General features: G+C 30.9%; 1 protein-coding gene across 12 annotated transcripts in view; it reads left to right on the top strand.

The window, feature by feature from the left end:
• Positions 1–17,268, top strand: part of LOC148609831 (uncharacterized) — a 49,374-nt gene that overhangs the window by 18,516 nt on the left and 13,590 nt on the right. The window contains exon 3 of one of the 12 annotated variants that reach the window (XM_088541187.1): positions 13,616–13,693. The exons of 5 other annotated variants lie outside the window; for them this stretch is intronic. Coding sequence is in view for 1 of the 7 variants with exons in the window: in XM_088541182.1 (XP_088397308.1) it covers positions 7,424–7,459 (36 nt within the window). In the remaining 6 variants the exon portion in view is untranslated. Of the gene's footprint in view, positions 1–1,625; positions 1,771–3,145; positions 3,158–7,301; positions 7,460–13,615; positions 13,694–16,238; positions 16,361–16,922; positions 17,151–17,268 lie in introns of those variants that run through there. 6 more of the 12 variants (XM_088541191.1, XM_088541194.1, XM_088541190.1 and 3 more) reach the window with 6 other exon arrangements.

Raw genomic sequence — 17,268 nt, 5'->3', positions numbered from 1 at the left:
ATCAAAAATGGATTTTAATTATTTCAATACTGGTATGTCAGGTTTGAAAGTTTTTTGTTGCATTTAGTATCATGACATGTAATATAGATGAGTTTTATCTCCTCCAAACTGTCTAATTAATGAGGGGCAATATTAATTTTAATGTTACTTTGATAAAATGGAGTTGAAATTAAGTGATTTGCAGAATATAACTTTATGTTTAGTTAACATGTCAAAATTCACAAGAAAAAAGCTAGGCTTGAATCTCACATGAAGATATGTTAAAATATTTCTTGAAATGTTTTTTATCTCTTTAAGATAATGAGATTATAGCAAAAAATAAAATTAAATACGTTTTAATTTTCCGTTAAAGAACAATAAAAATAAATGAGTTGAATCCATATTTTTAAGCCCAAGGCATATAAGATGTAAATTATCCATCCTTTAAGATGAAGAGATCAAGTAAAAAGAGATCAATTCTTAACACCATCTGCCTATGTTCTCCTAGATAAAATTTGAAGAAGTGAATTTTATGCCCTTGGGGGAATGTAAGTAAAAAAAAATTAGTTCAGACCACCTGTCCCCGTCAAGTCTTTGTTTAACCCTTCACCTGTCGGGGAAATTATACATTTACAAATCTCTGTATGTTTTATATAACACACATGGTTGAATTTTAAGTTAAATGTTAATTGATGTTTTTGTAATAATTGAAACGTTTGCTGTTTGATGTCAGTAAGGTTAACTATAGCTTGTTCACTGTGACGGTGTTGGTATTGATGTTGTACAGTATCAGATCAAGGTAAGGTAAAGTTTTAACTATCTTGTACCTGAAATAGATCTCTCCTATGATAACTGTTTACTTGTGCATTTGTAATACATTGTTATGAATACCACAAATTAATATTTTCACTTAGCTAAATTATTTCTATCCTAATTTTTATCCTAATTTTTTTCTTTTATTTGCTTAATTAAGAATATTCTTAAACTTTTAAAAGAGGTGAATTATATTGTGTTGCTCAGGGCATACATTGACAGCAGTTTTATTGTCCCTGGATTAAAGTAACCCCCCTCCCCTTCAGTACTGTAGGAAATAATTGGTACCTGGAATCACTTCCTGAATCAATGTAATCACAAAGGTTTCATTATTTTTTGCAATGCAGGTAACTTTGGTTTTGTAGGAAATACTTTTCATCATTTTCTTTTAAAAACATATTATGAAATTTAAAATTCTGGAGGTACATTTCAGACAGTTAAAAGTACAAGGTACTACCTCTTAATGAAAGGCCATTGTAAGGTATGATAGAAATATATAACAGATAATGTGTTATACTATTTGTGGGCAGTTATTGTCTATTCATCACAATGTTCAACTGTTTTTACTATGGTTAGTCTTGTTGTTATATAAGTAAAATACCTCCGATTTTGCTTATTTACCAAGCACATTATTGATGTTAAGATCTCTGTAAGGAGTGGTCACTGAAACATTCATCTGATTAAGAATTGAAGGTGTCATGGTACAAATATTTGTCAAAGTTTGCTCTTGGTATGGTCATATCTACCTGAAATTCGACACATTTGTGTCAAGTATGCACCTATGAGGCAGATAATATTCAATTTTCTTTTTGATATGCATTTGCATGTATCATACTCAGATACATGTACATGTTATCACAATTTTAAGAATTTGTTTAAGAAAAAGTGAACATTGTAAAAATGTGCCGCATGTAAAGTAAGAACTTGCTGGCTTTGTTAACTATGGAGAAGTATTAAGTATAATGTGCCACATCTAAAGTAAGTACTCACATGGTTTGTCAATGTTGGAGAAGTATAAAGTATAATGTGCCACATGTAAAGTAAGTACTCGCAGGGTTTGTCAACTTTGGAGAAGTATAAAGTATAATGTGCCACATGTAAAGTAAGTACTCGCAGGGTTTGTCAACTTTGGAGAAGTATAAAATATAATGTGCCACATGTAAAGTAAGTACTCACAGGGTTTGTCAACTTTGGAGAAGTATAAAGTATAATGTGCCACATGTAAAGTAAGTACTCACAGGGTTTGTCAACTTTGGAGAAGTATAAAGTATAATGTGCCACATGTAAAGTAAGTACTCACAGGGTTTGTCAACATTGGAGAAGGATAAAGTGTAATATTTCTTTGGGTATAGTAGTACAGTGATGCGTGTTAATTCAAAAGTACTAGTGTTCGTGGGGTACAAACTTTTCATTGTTTTGGTGGGTAGACTAAGCTACAAAATTTGGTTCCCAACAAAAGGGAAATTTCCATTGATGTGTATACTGAAAACCTCAAAACCACAATTCAAGAATCCACAAACTTTTATTTTTTCTCTAATCCACGAAAATTGGTATCCACGAATTAAAGTACTTTCACAGTAATTTGAAAACTTATCTTATAAAACCAAACAATTTTAAAAGTTACTTATATTAACTATAAGTGTGTGTTGAAGATTTATCGAATCGTCTGAATATTGCTGCTCAGATGTTAAACCCCAACAATCAATCAATCAGTATAAATGATCTCTAATCTATGTACATATATACTTAAATAGAAAAATAATTTGAGCAGATAATGCTAGTTACTGTTTAATCAACTTTAACATGTCTGTGCCATAGACCAATTTGACATGAAGAAAGCCTAACTATCAAGACAGGCATGAAGAAAACCTAACTATCAATACGGAAACTAAAGCAAAAAAGATTGACAGTGTTGTGGTCTATCAATAGCTTTGCAACTCATTACAATTATTGCAAAAAATATTGATTCTATGTTGTGAAAGTCACATAGTAAAACCTCATGCTTTAAGAGCATGATTTGTGCCTTTTGTTATGAAGTATACTGATCTTCTTTGTCTGAAAGACGAGAAGTCAAAAACTGTATTTTCTAGTTTTTTTTTATATCTATGCACACAAAGGCAGTATAGATTTTCAGTCAAACTTCTATTAAAGCATATTAACTTATGGAAAATGGTTTTATATATAATACCCCCATTTCCTGTTTATTCTTTAGATATATTATTGATTTACATTTAAATGGGCGCTATCATTTCAGTAAATACAATCTTATATTTATTTTACAATTCACTGAATATGATGAAAAGGAAATCCCTTCGTAAAGCCTCAATCCGAGTTACCAGGTAAGAATGAACGTATCTACGTTAAGGTATATAATAGTCGACAATTTCCTGTGTGTATGTCAAATAATGTTTCAAGTGTTTACATACAATGAACATCCGGTCGGTTCTTAAATCATTTCAATATATCGGCTTGCCAAAAGGTAGATTATTAAAAGGTTAGACGCATGTATTTATTTTTACCTCATGCCTATTAAAGTCTAATGCTTTATTCAACAATAACGGAAGTTTGCATTTAATTTTAGATACGTACGCAGTAAAAGTATATATATAGACTGTTTATCGTACTGTCTCTGGGTACTAAAGAATATACTCTGGAATCACATGATTAGAACTTATTTGTTCGACTACCTTTTATTACCTAATGATAAATTTGCATTGATTTTTCCTTACAATTTTTATGTAAATTACAGGACCTGATGTAAATGACATATAGAAACAGCAATAAATGCTGATTGCTTTTGTTAACTGTTAAGTTGATATTGTAAGGCTTTTAGATTTGCTTACATTTTCAAACAGATGGCAGGGTGAAATGTCAAACTTCAGAACTTTTCAAATTCCTCATATGATTTATGAATGAGTCTTGTGACCAAAATTGTAGGAATGCCCCAAAGATTTAAACAAACAAACAAAAACAAAAAAAAGAACTCTGGTCTATTTTCTTTGCTTGACTGTTTATAGTACATGTATTGCTATATAATTTGAAACAATGAAAATTAAGAATTTTGGTATTTAGATATGATCATGAAATCTTACATAACTCAGTTATTGCTCATTTTAGCTACAATTATATGAATATTGTACAGTGAAGAGATGTCATTAAACTTTTCCATGACATAAGGAACTGGAAGTTTTCAGCAATTTAAGCACTGGTATTTTCAATAATCATTAAAACTGTGCAAATGTGCATTTTGTCATTTTCAGCTTAAAGTGGTTTATTAAGGCTCTGTATCACTCAGTTTGATTCAAATGCTTTTTCTGTCTTAAAATCCAATTAGATTACTCTCAGATCATGCAATGAATCGTAAGAATATGTTTGCATCTAAGATAAATAAGCTTACGAGATGCTTTATTTGAAATCTTGACAAACAAATACAAAAAGATTGTGATGAAATCACTGCTTGAGGAGTTTCCAATACGATAATTGATCAGTGCCGTGACATGCTAAAACTTAAAGTAAATAACAGTTCCGTTTATTACTGGCACGATTCAATGGTTCATGTAGATTTGAAATATCAGCACCAGCATTATGTAACTGTTCCTGATCCAAAGTAATTTGTTTCCATTTGAACAGTTACTTGTAAAATATCCTATCATTAGATGTACCATTTCTATTGAACTTCACATTATTAAATTTAAACAGCTACAAGAGGACTTTTTTGAATCCAAATTAGTGTTCAAGTTGCATAATTGGTAGTAAGCCAGATACAGTTCTAAGGGTTTTTCCTTAATTCTGCATACATAAACGTAGGAAACCTTTGGAATTGCTTAAAGATAAAGCAAGTTTATGAACTAATTCATTGACATTAATGGCATGAAGTAGTAATCAAATTTACTCTCCTGCTTAACGGAAATACATCGGGTAATGAATGTACATTGTTTAACAGAAGTACATTGCTTAACGGATGTACATCGGGTAGTGGATGTACATTGCCTAACGGAAGCACATGGGGTAACAGATGTACATAGTGTATATTTTTAAAAGTACATTTATCAAAGTTTATATTATAGCTAAAGTGTAAATAAGAACTGATAGTAACTTTTTGATTTATGTCATTCCTCCACCACTATGGAAGGTGAAGAATTAGAAATATAGTTCATCTGTCAGTCTGTCATACCTAATATGCATTTTTCAATTAACTTCGATACAATTTTTACCAAATGTTCTTGCCATGAATCTTTCTAACACATTTGAAAACCAGTGAAGTATTCAAGAGTTTTCCTGAAACATCTATTTGATATGTTGAAAGAGTAATCAAGGGATTCCAGTAGAAAGCAAAAGAATATAATCCAAAGATAAAGACTTGACAAGGAAAACTGACACTTACATGAAGACATTGAAATAACTAAAACAACAGTACAAAGAAACAAAAGTAAATAAGTAACTTAGACTCCACTAAAAACTGGGAACGTGGATCAGGTACGCCAGTAATGTAAGCGTCCTCAGCTTTTCTTGAAAACACTTGCTGATTTGCTCATAAAAAGTCAAGTCCTGGGTAGAGGCAAGAGGAAAGGAAAACTATGAATTGGTTCTCATGGTGCAGTTACACCCTAACAATCCATGAGTGAACATGTTATTGTTTAAAAATCATTCATTATTTTGTAAATTCCATGCAATCATTTTCAATTCATAATATTTTGTGTTTAGGAAAATAGCAGAGTTTAAGACATTTCACAGAAATTGTTGATTTTCTAGCACTTGTTTTACTAGAACATACTGATTTTTTTTTCAAAATCAAACACTCTAATTTTGTAACATCTCTACATCAAAAAGTTTTGTCTGAAGTAATTTTGAAAAATTATGTCTGTATTGACCATCAGATTGACCCTACCTGTTTTTACTCTATTAAAAAAAAGTTGTATGAGATATTGAAAAAAATAAGGATAGAAAATTAGGAATTGAAGCGTCCCAGAGCACTAGTTAACATCTTAGGTAATAAATAGTTAAAGTTAGGTCTGATCTTAGAGTTATCGTGTTACATAATTTGTTAAACAAATTATCAAACAGTCATCAATCTTTATTTTTTGTCAACGATTCCCCTACTGTACGATATAATTTTCGTTGTTTGTACAATTTGTTACCGATCACGCTCTGGTTAGGCAAGGAATGATTGAATCTTTTCACTTTAATGAAAAGAAATTGTGAATTGACAGAAAAATTATTTAGAAGTTTGGAAATCCCAGGATTTCTGTGTTAAACTGTTACTTTTCTCCCCTTTGCTTCTGATTAATGGCTTAAATTTAACTTGGTGGTATGAAATAAGGTCTTCTTACGCTATTTAGAAATTGATAAATATTTGCTGGTCCTGCTGCTGCAACTGTATAGGGATAATGATGCCTGTCTTTATTGATGATATTGGTCAATAGAGTACTTTGTCACAACTGCTGCAATATTGGTGCTTAACTACCAATACTCAACTAAGTTTAAAATCACAAAAGTTTGCATTAGAACAAAATTCAATTTCACATGTTTACATGTTTACATATTAGGGAACTTTTGAAAGCTACAATGTTAATGAGTATTCTCGATAAGATATTTTCAACAAAAAGGTAAGTCTTTTTTAAATGTTGAAGTGGAATGAATGAGATTTGGGTGTGTTAGTAATCTTTTGACTTATAATTTGAAGATTCACAAATTAGTCACTGTTAGAGGTTTTCATTCTATACCTATAATTGAGGTCGGAATGTTTGAAAATTTTAATACCCTGGAGTTAAAATGACCACAAGGTACAGTTCATCTGTCTGATGTGTTTATATTTGTATTGAGTACAAAATGAGTATCTTCTTATGGGTGGTTTTGTGTCTGACGATGTTGACAATTGGTGATTGACAAGTTTTTTGTGACTTCTTCATTTAAGTTAACATGTATTAGCTACATAAATAAGGAGCCTCGGAGAATTTATATCAATTTGAATTAATCCAAAAATTCATTTGTTGCATTATTTGATAAGGTCTGCAAAAGGTTAAATGCTAACTAAGTACATTGGGAGATTTCAATAGAGATGACAATGATGACGAAGATCTGACCAGTGTCATCTATTGTTAACTTGCGCGTCAGGGGAGGTAATCAATTGAGATGACCATATCTGTAGACATCTACCACTGACCACTATGAAAACCATTGTTATGTAACTGATAGAAGAACTTGGTTGTTTTTTTCTTCTTTGCTACCTGTGGTCACTCAAAGGTTACGGTCATCTAAGTGGCCAAAAGGTCATGTCGCAATAGGTCCTAAAGAAATTAAAAGTCAAGAATGACATGGACAGATGTTAAATCATGTATATTTATTTCAATATCAATAGAAGGATTACAGAGTCAGTAGAATCCAAACTTTAAAGCAATTGTCGTAATCCCAGTGATTGTTATAGTGTTCCACTCGAGTAAAGCGGCATTATTGAATGAATGAAATGTGTACAAATTTAGCCATAATAGAGAAGTTTTTAACAGTTATTTATGTGTAAATGAAATTTTAACTTTAACCGCTTTATTCACACATGGAAGAGGTGTAAGATTTAAAAGGCATAATACTTACAAGGTATATGGGTAGACATATTGTAACGACCATGCGGTAAGCCATGTTGAATTTTGTAGTCGATCTGTATTTACATTATGTATGTCTTATTTTCATATTTTTTTATACATTGTTTTTCAGTTTAGTTGAAGATAATTATGTAACTTAAGTAGCACTCTAGCTAAGAATCATGCAAAATGTGATTCATGCTTGGAAAGCCTACATATTTTTATTTTTGATATTTTGTTTAAAATGCTTTAGTAAACAGTAATTAACATTTGTTTTTTTTTTTTTTTTTTTTTTATAACTTGTGCTCATAGGAGATAAAAACTGTATAGAATGCACTGTAAAATTCAAAATTAATGAAGGTAGCTCTGTAAATGACACTCAAATACAATAGAATCTATTGGATTTTCAATGTTGATTATCTCCTAAGAGCAGGCAGATTTGAATGAATAATTACACATAGTAAAGACCCATTAAACAATTTAATTACAAAAATATAAATATGTAGCCTTTCTTGGGGTGTATCACATTTTTCAGATTTTGCATGATTCTTACAAAGACAGCTACTTCCATTATCTGTTGTGCTTTGTATCAGGAAGGAGTATAAGAGTATGGTTATAGATTTCTTGTCTTGTCAGAACTTTTTGCCCATGTGCTAAATAGGGGTAGTCACTAAATATGATTCACCAGTTCTTGCAATGAAAACAATAAGCAACCTATGTAACTTTTATGAATGTTTAAACGAGAATGTAGACAACTTAAGAAGAGTCTAAACTGAAGGATATGATAAAGTTTCAAATTATGTATATACTGTAGCAGTCTTAATTCTAAGAGGTCTTTAAACTTTTTGTTTATAGTATTTTTCACTTAAAAAACCGTAATTTTGAAGTCTTTGCAAAATATTTGGCAGGGTTGTTATCACAATAATTCGAATTTGCACATTGAAATTGTAGCAAGAATAATCGCAATGTTGCAAAAGTTATAATCCGGGTTAATCCCACAATGCTGTCAATTAACAGTCTCAGAAATATATGGTCACAATAATTTCTGAATTAACATAATATAAAATTAAAAGACATTTAAGTGATTTCTTGGTTTTTGGTACACATATTAATTTGCTTTAATATGCATCAGATCCCTATTTATTACATTTGAGCATGTCAATTTTGAAACTTGGAAACCTTTTTTTAGATGTTAATGTTCTGTGTGTAACTTTTATGTATGTTTTTGTCCTGTAGGTCTTTGCTATCTTTAATCAGGAATATGATTTATCAATAAAATCAGATATGTTGAACTAAAGTCTGAAACTATGAATAAATAATTGATTTGGTTCTAAAATAATACTGTTTAATTTGTTTTAATGGGATATTTGCGTCATCTACGCCCTTACATAGATAATTGATTATAAGATAACAGACCAGATATGTATGTCCTGTGTAACATTGTTTTATGCCAATTGATATGAAAAAGTTTACATGATTGTATTTTTAATTCGGTGTTTGAAGCACAAAGAACAATTTATCATCATTATTTTCATTACGCTTATAACAATAGATAGGCGGTAATCATGTTAGAATAGAAGAATAAACTGATCAATACAGATTTATTACGCTTAAATTCACGCATCTGCTCGTGTGGCTGTAATCAGGTTCTTTCATTCTCAATACTCATCTTGTTTCTTGGATCATTCTTATTCCGATGTTTTATTGTTTTGGTAAACATAGCGGATTTAATTTTGGTCCACGAATTCTGGAAACCCCCTATCTTTGCATCTAATAATCTGTTAAGTGATTATTTCTCTTATGTCAGAAACTCATTTTCCAATTTATAAAAGATGTGAAAAGTTGTAGCATACTTAATATGCATTGAAATGAACTAAACTATCAAATTAAATTTGTGAAATATTTATTGGTTTAGTGAAGGATGCGTTTTAGAGCCACTGTTTATCGTCATAGTAACCGTGATAGCGACATAAATGGATGTGTCAACGTTTATTATTTAAAATCAAGCTCTGCAGCTCCATCTCTTTTGTACGGTAATTTTACTAGGAAAATAATATACGTAGTTATTGTCCTGAAGTACTTTGGGAAGATATTAAATATTCCAGTGTTCTTTGTTCCACGGTGAATGGAGTCATCGTAATTGTATGGCTGTGCCTGTCGATTGCTGATAAAAATTGAAAATATTGATCTCTATATATAAATATATGTTGTAAAAAAAGAATACAATGTAATAAGATTATTTCATAGCCAAAGAAATGAGTCACATGGCATTAACATGATTTGAAACGATGATAATCAACCAACGGGATGATGGCAGGTGTTCGTAAATATAAATCAATTCCACTAAAGCTCTTCAATTTCTTTTGTAAGGACGAAATTGATCAGAACAATTCTAACAAATCATATCTAGACAAAAACCAATTTTACATAGACTCTTCAGATCAGAGAGTCTTGTATGTCGGGATGATTTCAGGGGATTATGGTCCTTTGTCTACGATGTTTTGTAAGCTATAGGTATCATCTCAATAACCTCAGTCAACTGTCAATTAATTAAAAGGAAAGTACCAAAGCACCTGCCCCATTTGAAAAAAAAAATCGAAAATATGTAGATGAACTAAGGATATGGAGATCTGATGTAAGAAAAGTCTGTCACTATGGCAGCAAAATGTATCTTTATCTTGGTCACGCGTCTCTTGTCAATAGCTAACAATAGAATTGATATATACACATTTTCATATCTAGTAATTTATGAGCTATATTAACATTTATACATGGCAATAAAGTTTTATCGAATCATTTTGATGTCCCAAGTCTTCTTGAGAAGTTGACAGCAGTTATAGCAGGCAGTTCTGTAAGTCCTTTCAATTTACTAAATCAATAGGGATATAAAGTTATTTTTTACCAATTCTGATTAATTTTGAAGATGGATGTTATCTATCTAGGCATTGATTTAACAATTTAAGTTGTAGGTTTCCTGGAGATTTTAAATTGATTAATTGATTATATAATAAGCTAATTGTAGTATTTGTTAATTTTGATTCTCTTTAAACTGAAATTGCTTTTCAATTTCTTTAAGTTTATAAAGGTTAAAATCCTTTTCTGATGGTTGTTCCTTAAAGTGTTGGGAAAATAGGCTGAACTAATTTAATACTACTTTGTTAATTGTTGACAGAACAAGAGCTTGCTAGTGAAGATCTAGCCTCTGCCTTATATAAATATGGAAAGCAACCTGATCTACTAGTATTGTTAGCATCTTCGGTAGATTATTATTAATGACTCCATGTTGGTCATTGTAACTTCTGAAACTTATGGTTTCAGTCTTGTATTGTTTGTCCAATAAGCTTCTAGAAGTTAAATTGTTCATTGCTTGGCTTTCGCTAGATGACTGTCTCACTGGCAATAATACCACATCTACTATTTCTTATATTCTATTGTAAATCTTAAATTTTCATGATTTTTATTTAAAAAAAAAAAAAAAAAAATCAAAAATTGCTTGATTGATTGATTGTTGGGATTTAACGCCCGAGCAGCAATATTTCAGCTATATTCAGGTGATGAACATGAAATGATGAAATGAAAAATGGGATGGGACACAGGGAAATTGGGGGTCGACAAAATCTGATTGCCACTGGAAATAGGGAGAGGTGGATAGGATCAGGCATTTTAACCTCCTTTGGCGTAGCCCTATGGTTCCTACGCCGGGAGAAGACCACAGAAGGGCTCTTTAAAGTAAGGAACGTGACATCTTTCCCAACAGGGTGCATCACTCTGGTTTGCGGTCAGGGTTTCCGTATTATGGCCTGACGACCCCAGCATGTAACATGCCAGGGTTACCCCATTCCACCACCTGGGACACACAACTCAGTTGCTCTGGTCAGAGTGCCCTAGTCCCCAACCAGGGTGCTGAGCACTATTTAGTCACCTTTTACAAAAAATAGACAATGAGTTTCAATCTAACTTTTAACCATGTTATTCCATTAAGTGAATGTCAAAAATTATTTTTAGGTGCATTTTAGAGAAAAAGGCACAGACTTCGGTACACTAGAACATGTCGAACTAAATATAGTCTTTTTCTACTTTCACTTTTATTTTGAGTTCACTTTCCTGTAGCATTATTTTTCATGAAAATACTGTTTTTTTCTCAAAAATAAGTTTTTAGTGTCATAGCTTGATATTTACCCTGTACTTTGGATGGAAAATGATAATCATTTGCTAAAAAGCAAAAACAGGAATTGGCAAAAAGGAAGCGCACTATATTTTTTAACTTCCATGTTTTGGGAGACACCTGCTCAGGAATATGCAATACAAGACTGATACCTAATGCTGTGTTCATAATTAGGAAATAATATTCAGATTAGAATTTGCCACTATATAGTGTTAATTTAGTTATGTGAGAAGCTTTCTTGCTCAAATTTTTCCAGAAAAAGTTACATTTTGTTTTATATAACCAAACTTGTTACTTTTCATGACAAAGTGCAATAAGTCATGAACTTCAAAGACTTTGTTATCCTTTTTTAATCTGATAGGTAATTTTAGAAATTCAATTGATTATGTCCTCTAGGGATTCATTTATCTGATTAATTCTAATTTTTTTACCTTTTTGATAAAAATCATATGATTATTTAAAGATCACAATCCAACTTTTGTGGCTTTTACTCTTTGTCATCAATATCTAAGTAGCCATTCTTTATAATGACAGACAATGGTTTTCCCGCGGGCTCTAACATTGTAGTTGATGGCTTAATAAAATCATTAACAGAGACGGCTTACCTGTGAAAGTATATATTACCTACGGAACCAGGTAGATATTGATGAAACTTTTATCAAAGTTAGGTCTGTTAGATTGATGGAATACCAATAATCATCACTGGGTATAATGAGAGAATAATGTCATATCTCTTATCAAAAATACAGGCAAAAGATTTCAAATATATAGGTATCCGAGCAGTAACTTTACAGAAATCAATGATGGGTTTGGTAGAAAAAGTAATTATCTGGGCCGTAGATAGTTTCTGAATAGATTGTTATCAAAGAAAGGCCTATTAAATTGTGGTCTAGTAAAATGGACTACTTGACTCCGTTTCTAATAGTTTCATGATCATTAGGTGACTTTTCAGCCCACAGATGTACTCTCATTATGGTATATCTAAACTACAACTTTAAAACTAGTGTTGACCCAACATCATTGCTAAGTAGCTGTTCATAAGCATAGGCACACTTCAGCTCACGCCATTAAAAAGGTCTTAAAAAGCCAGTATTAAAATCTCTTAAATAACTTCAATAATGTCTTGTAAAAGTTTCCCCACAAATGACTCAATTGGTATGGTAGATATAACCACAGTACCAGGTTGGCCCTAAGTAAGGCATCTATTGCTTAAGTCACGTTTAATTTTGAGAAAGAGTCCTCTTGAAGGTCAGCTATTGTTAGGGTCACTGTGGTCTTGTTGGACATCTTGTCTAAGATTTGGTTTAATAGCTCAGCATTGCATTATTGGATATTTCTCTGTGTTCATTGTATGCTTGAATAAAATGTTCTATTTTTTTTTTTGGTTTTTTTGGGGTTTTTTTTTTTCAGTTTCTTTTCAATTTCATTGAGTGCTACTTATAACTTGTTAAAGGAACACTATTAATTTCTTTGTTCTTAAATGGAACATTTCTATTATTTTTTGTTGCAGGTTTTTATTGACGGGTAGTAAAATAGTTATACACATTATTTTGAAGTGAAGCTTTCACGGTACCATACGTTTTTGACATTTGCAATTGAAAGTTATGTAGACTATAGATAATATCTGCATTTTAATTTCCTATAAATATGTACTAAGTACTATAATATTAAGTAATGGGATGGCTTTTAAAATACCACAGATTTTTTGTGGTAAATGTCTTACTGTGAATTCAGAAGTTATGCCAAGTTTTTATTATTGCAGAAAAATGTTAATTGACTGCTGTTGCAGTAACTTAAACTTGCAAAACTGAAGTATTATCATTGCTGAAGCAGGATTTTCTCTATATTGCAATAATTTGAGTAACTTTTATTTTTGCCTTAAATGATAGATTTGCTATTACCAATGCATGTAGTTATTTATGAATTTACAGTAAACAGAAAGAAGTTGAAATAGGGAGTTACTATTGGTTAGAAGATATTCTCTTGTTACAAATAAAAAAACATACATATATGTTTTAAAATAATCAGGTTGAAAGGTGAGGGTACATTTCAAATTGTTTGGATTTGTCTTGTTTTGTTACAGATTAAACCAGGATGCCACATACTGCCCTGCTATCACAAAAACAAACAAATCTACCTGACGACCAGGTATATATAACAGGTAGATAATGATTTTATAAAGACTATTTGACATGGGGAATACGGCAGATGTTTCTGTTTATTTACCTTTTACCTGAGCCAATAAATTGTCAGGCTTAATGCAGGTGGGATGGGGACAAAATCTAAGATGTCGTACTTCACTGAGTTGACTTTAAATTAATGAAGATTGAAATTTATCTACTTGTTTAAGACAGATATCTGTCAATGTTTTAAAACATTTTGTAGAAATATTTTAGTGTTTTCTGTTCAGTTTTGTATTATAAAAATGTAATGGTATTATAGAAACAAAACCTAAATGTCAATAATAATAACCTCAATAGACATACATGTATTATTCACATTGTTGATACAGCTTCACTGGTATGTCAGACTATGTATAGGTAAAAGTTTTGCTGGTAAAACGTCTTACAATGTAATAACCATAAACAAGAAAAATTATTCATAAGCTTTCAAGTTAATGTTTTCAGTTTTCCTCTAACAGATATTATGATTGTATCTGTTGTAGGCTTATTTTATTAATAGTTCATTTGTAATTATTTTGTTTATATTTTTCAACTGATTATGTTACAAACTGCAAATTACCATGTGAAGTAGTAGTAGTCTATAGTATATGCTGCTGAAACAAGCATCAACATCTGTCAGGTATTACATTGAATTGCAAATGTTATTCTAAGTTAAGCTGTTTTTTTATGGGAATTATTTTAAATATTCAAGACTGAAAAATTATCTATGTGTATTGACAAAGCCGTATGTAGCAAACCATCTGCCCATGTTTACACAACATATGGTGTTGTCTTTGTTCCGTTCCATTCTCCTCTCGGAGCCTGATATATATGTACATAATATTGGCTTTGTTTCCAAGAGACTACGGAAACAAATAGAAATTTGATAGCTTCTGATATTTGCCTACTTTACTCATAATTATTTAGCTAAAAGTAAGAAGCAATTGATTTTAAAGGCGTTTTTCTATCGATTACTTGTTATCTATATTTTGATGTAGGTTTTATATTACAGATGGAATTGAAAAATGGATATCTTAATTGGTGGTTTTTTTATGTTGGATGAATAATTGGACATGAATCTTTGAAAACATCTTCCAGTTTAGTGTTTTGAGTTCAGAAATAAAGTGGTTGAAAGTTATTTGGTCTCAGTATATCAGCAAGCGATCAGAACAGTTTACTTGGGATCACATTTGATAAAGGGAATCCAAAAGGGAAGCAATTGTTTTTAACGAGATTAAAGGAAAGATTCAGTCTCTTTACAAAGAGTTAGAAACACTTGTAAAATTGTTGTTGTCTCATTTTAACAGGATTTGGAGTTTGAGGTAGAAAAGGTGTGATAGCCTTTTGTTCTTGTGAAAGAACAGCAGATTTAGTTGTTCCTTTGCCATGTGTCTTTAAATTGTCACCTTGACATATACTTCTGAAATTGTCACCTTGCCTTATACCTCAGTAATTGTCACATTGTCATATACTTCATTGATTGTCATGTTGCCATATACTTCCATATTGTTATCTTCCTATTTACTTCTATAATTGTCATGTTGCCCTGTATGTCCATAATTGTCACCTTGCCATATATCTCCATATTGTCACCTTGCCATATACCTCAGTAATTGTCATTTTCCTATTTACCTCTATAATTGTCTCCTTGCCATATACCTCCATAATTGTCACAATGCCATATACGTCCATAAGTGTCTCTTTGTCATATACCTTGGTATTTGTCACCTTGCCAAATACCTCCATATTGTCACCTTGCTATATACCTCCATAAGTGTCTCCTTCCTATATACCTAAGTAATAGTCACCTTGCCATTTATTTCTATAATATACTTCTGTAATTGTCACTTTACTGCATACCTTTCTAATTAATTATATAACAAAAACTTGTGGTTTGAAATTTAAAACTTACAATATTCATAATGTAAAAACAGGCAGATTTATATCAACTTTGGCAATAGATGCCTGTCACCATGTTTCTGATGCCAGAATTTAATTAATGAAATTGCTTCTAAATATCAGAAAAAAATTTCTAATCAGGTTCTATTCAACATCATTTTCAACAGTTTATATGGAATTGTATAGATTGGTGATTAAATTTGTATATAAAATAATCCCAAAGGAATGGATGGATTTCATTCGTGGAAAATTAAATGAATTTTACGCTAATCAAAAAGGACCAGAATTTTACATATACAATGTTTCTATATAGCAAGTTAAATAAAATCCTCAGTGCACAGGACATTAAAATAGAGATCATCTTTACATCTTGTTTACATTGTACATGAGTTTTTGAGAGAAATTTTAATGGTACCTGGTAATTGTATACTATATTTGCTAAAAGTAAGCTAATGTTATTTTCAGTTATTTTCAATTTGTATTTTTGTTTACCTTTAATCATCTGAATATACCAATTTATTTGGTTTTTTGATGAAATGATAAAAATAAATAGATTTTGATTAGGTGAAGAATTGATTGGATTAGAATATGATATACCTGATGTAACTTTGATGTTAATTCAGATAATAAGTCTTATTTGTTCTGAGTTATTTAATTCTTCCTAAAACTAAAGTGAGTTATTTATTCAAGGTAAGGGTTACTTATCAAGCCATTAAAATGTCGCTGATTTTTCTCATCGTTTTGGGAGGTTTTTCAACTTCTTAAATGTAAGTATGTTAGCTGCATCAAAATCTTATTAACAAGCAAAGAAAGATAATTTATTTCAAGAAGTTGTAATACCTGAAAGAGAGACCACTCTTACATTCAGCTGAATGTAATGATGTTAAAATCAAGTTCAATAATATGTTTTTATGTTGTAAAGTTCTATTGTGAGAGTTAATTTGTTATTGTTCCTATAAGCTTTAGAAACAACCTATTTTCTTGACACGTTCAATAAAAACAAATTAAGGACTTTTTTACACATTCATGTATAAAAATATAAAGCAATTGTTTCTGTAATTGGAAAAGTAATACATTGGCATTTAAGTTTACGGCTTTGACACCTATTCATTCCTCGTACTAGGCTCAGAAACATGTGATTGGTACTTAATTAGATATAACAACATAGTGCCGCTTGCTGGAAATGAATTTAAAGCGATATTGAAATTTTAGATGTAATTGATTGCTAGGATGATATATATTCGGTATATGTAGGATTTAATTTGTTTTATGCAAATGAGATGTAATTATCTTCAGATTTGGTTATATTTCTGTTTTATCACTGAACAGTGTTTTTCACAGGTTAGATTTATGGAATCATATTGAATAATCAATACACTCTGATATCTATTGGCATATACGATTCTATATAGAATTAAGTTTTCTGAGAACATTCATAGGAACAACACTAGAATGTAAAGATGACATTTTACGTAATTTTCTTATTAGATTTAGAAAGAGGATGGAGTCAGTTCTATTGTGTGTTAAAATCTTAGCTCCTGGAGTTTTTTTCAAGCTGTAAGTTTTTGTAATGATTTTAATGATATTGCATTAGATTTTTGTTCAAATATCAGAATAGATGAAAGGTAGGCGGTCTAAATAATGAACTTGGAATACAAGATGTTTTTCAGTGCAG

Source organism: Perna viridis, chromosome 8 (assembly GCF_037379345.1).
Source record: "Perna viridis isolate PV_CMFRI_1.1 ecotype Kerala chromosome 8, ASM3737934v1, whole genome shotgun sequence".
Classification (NCBI taxonomy): domain Eukaryota; kingdom Metazoa; phylum Mollusca; class Bivalvia; order Mytilida; family Mytilidae; genus Perna; species Perna viridis.
Note: the sequence above shows the minus strand (reverse complement) of the source record. Positions and strands in the feature narration are given on the sequence as shown.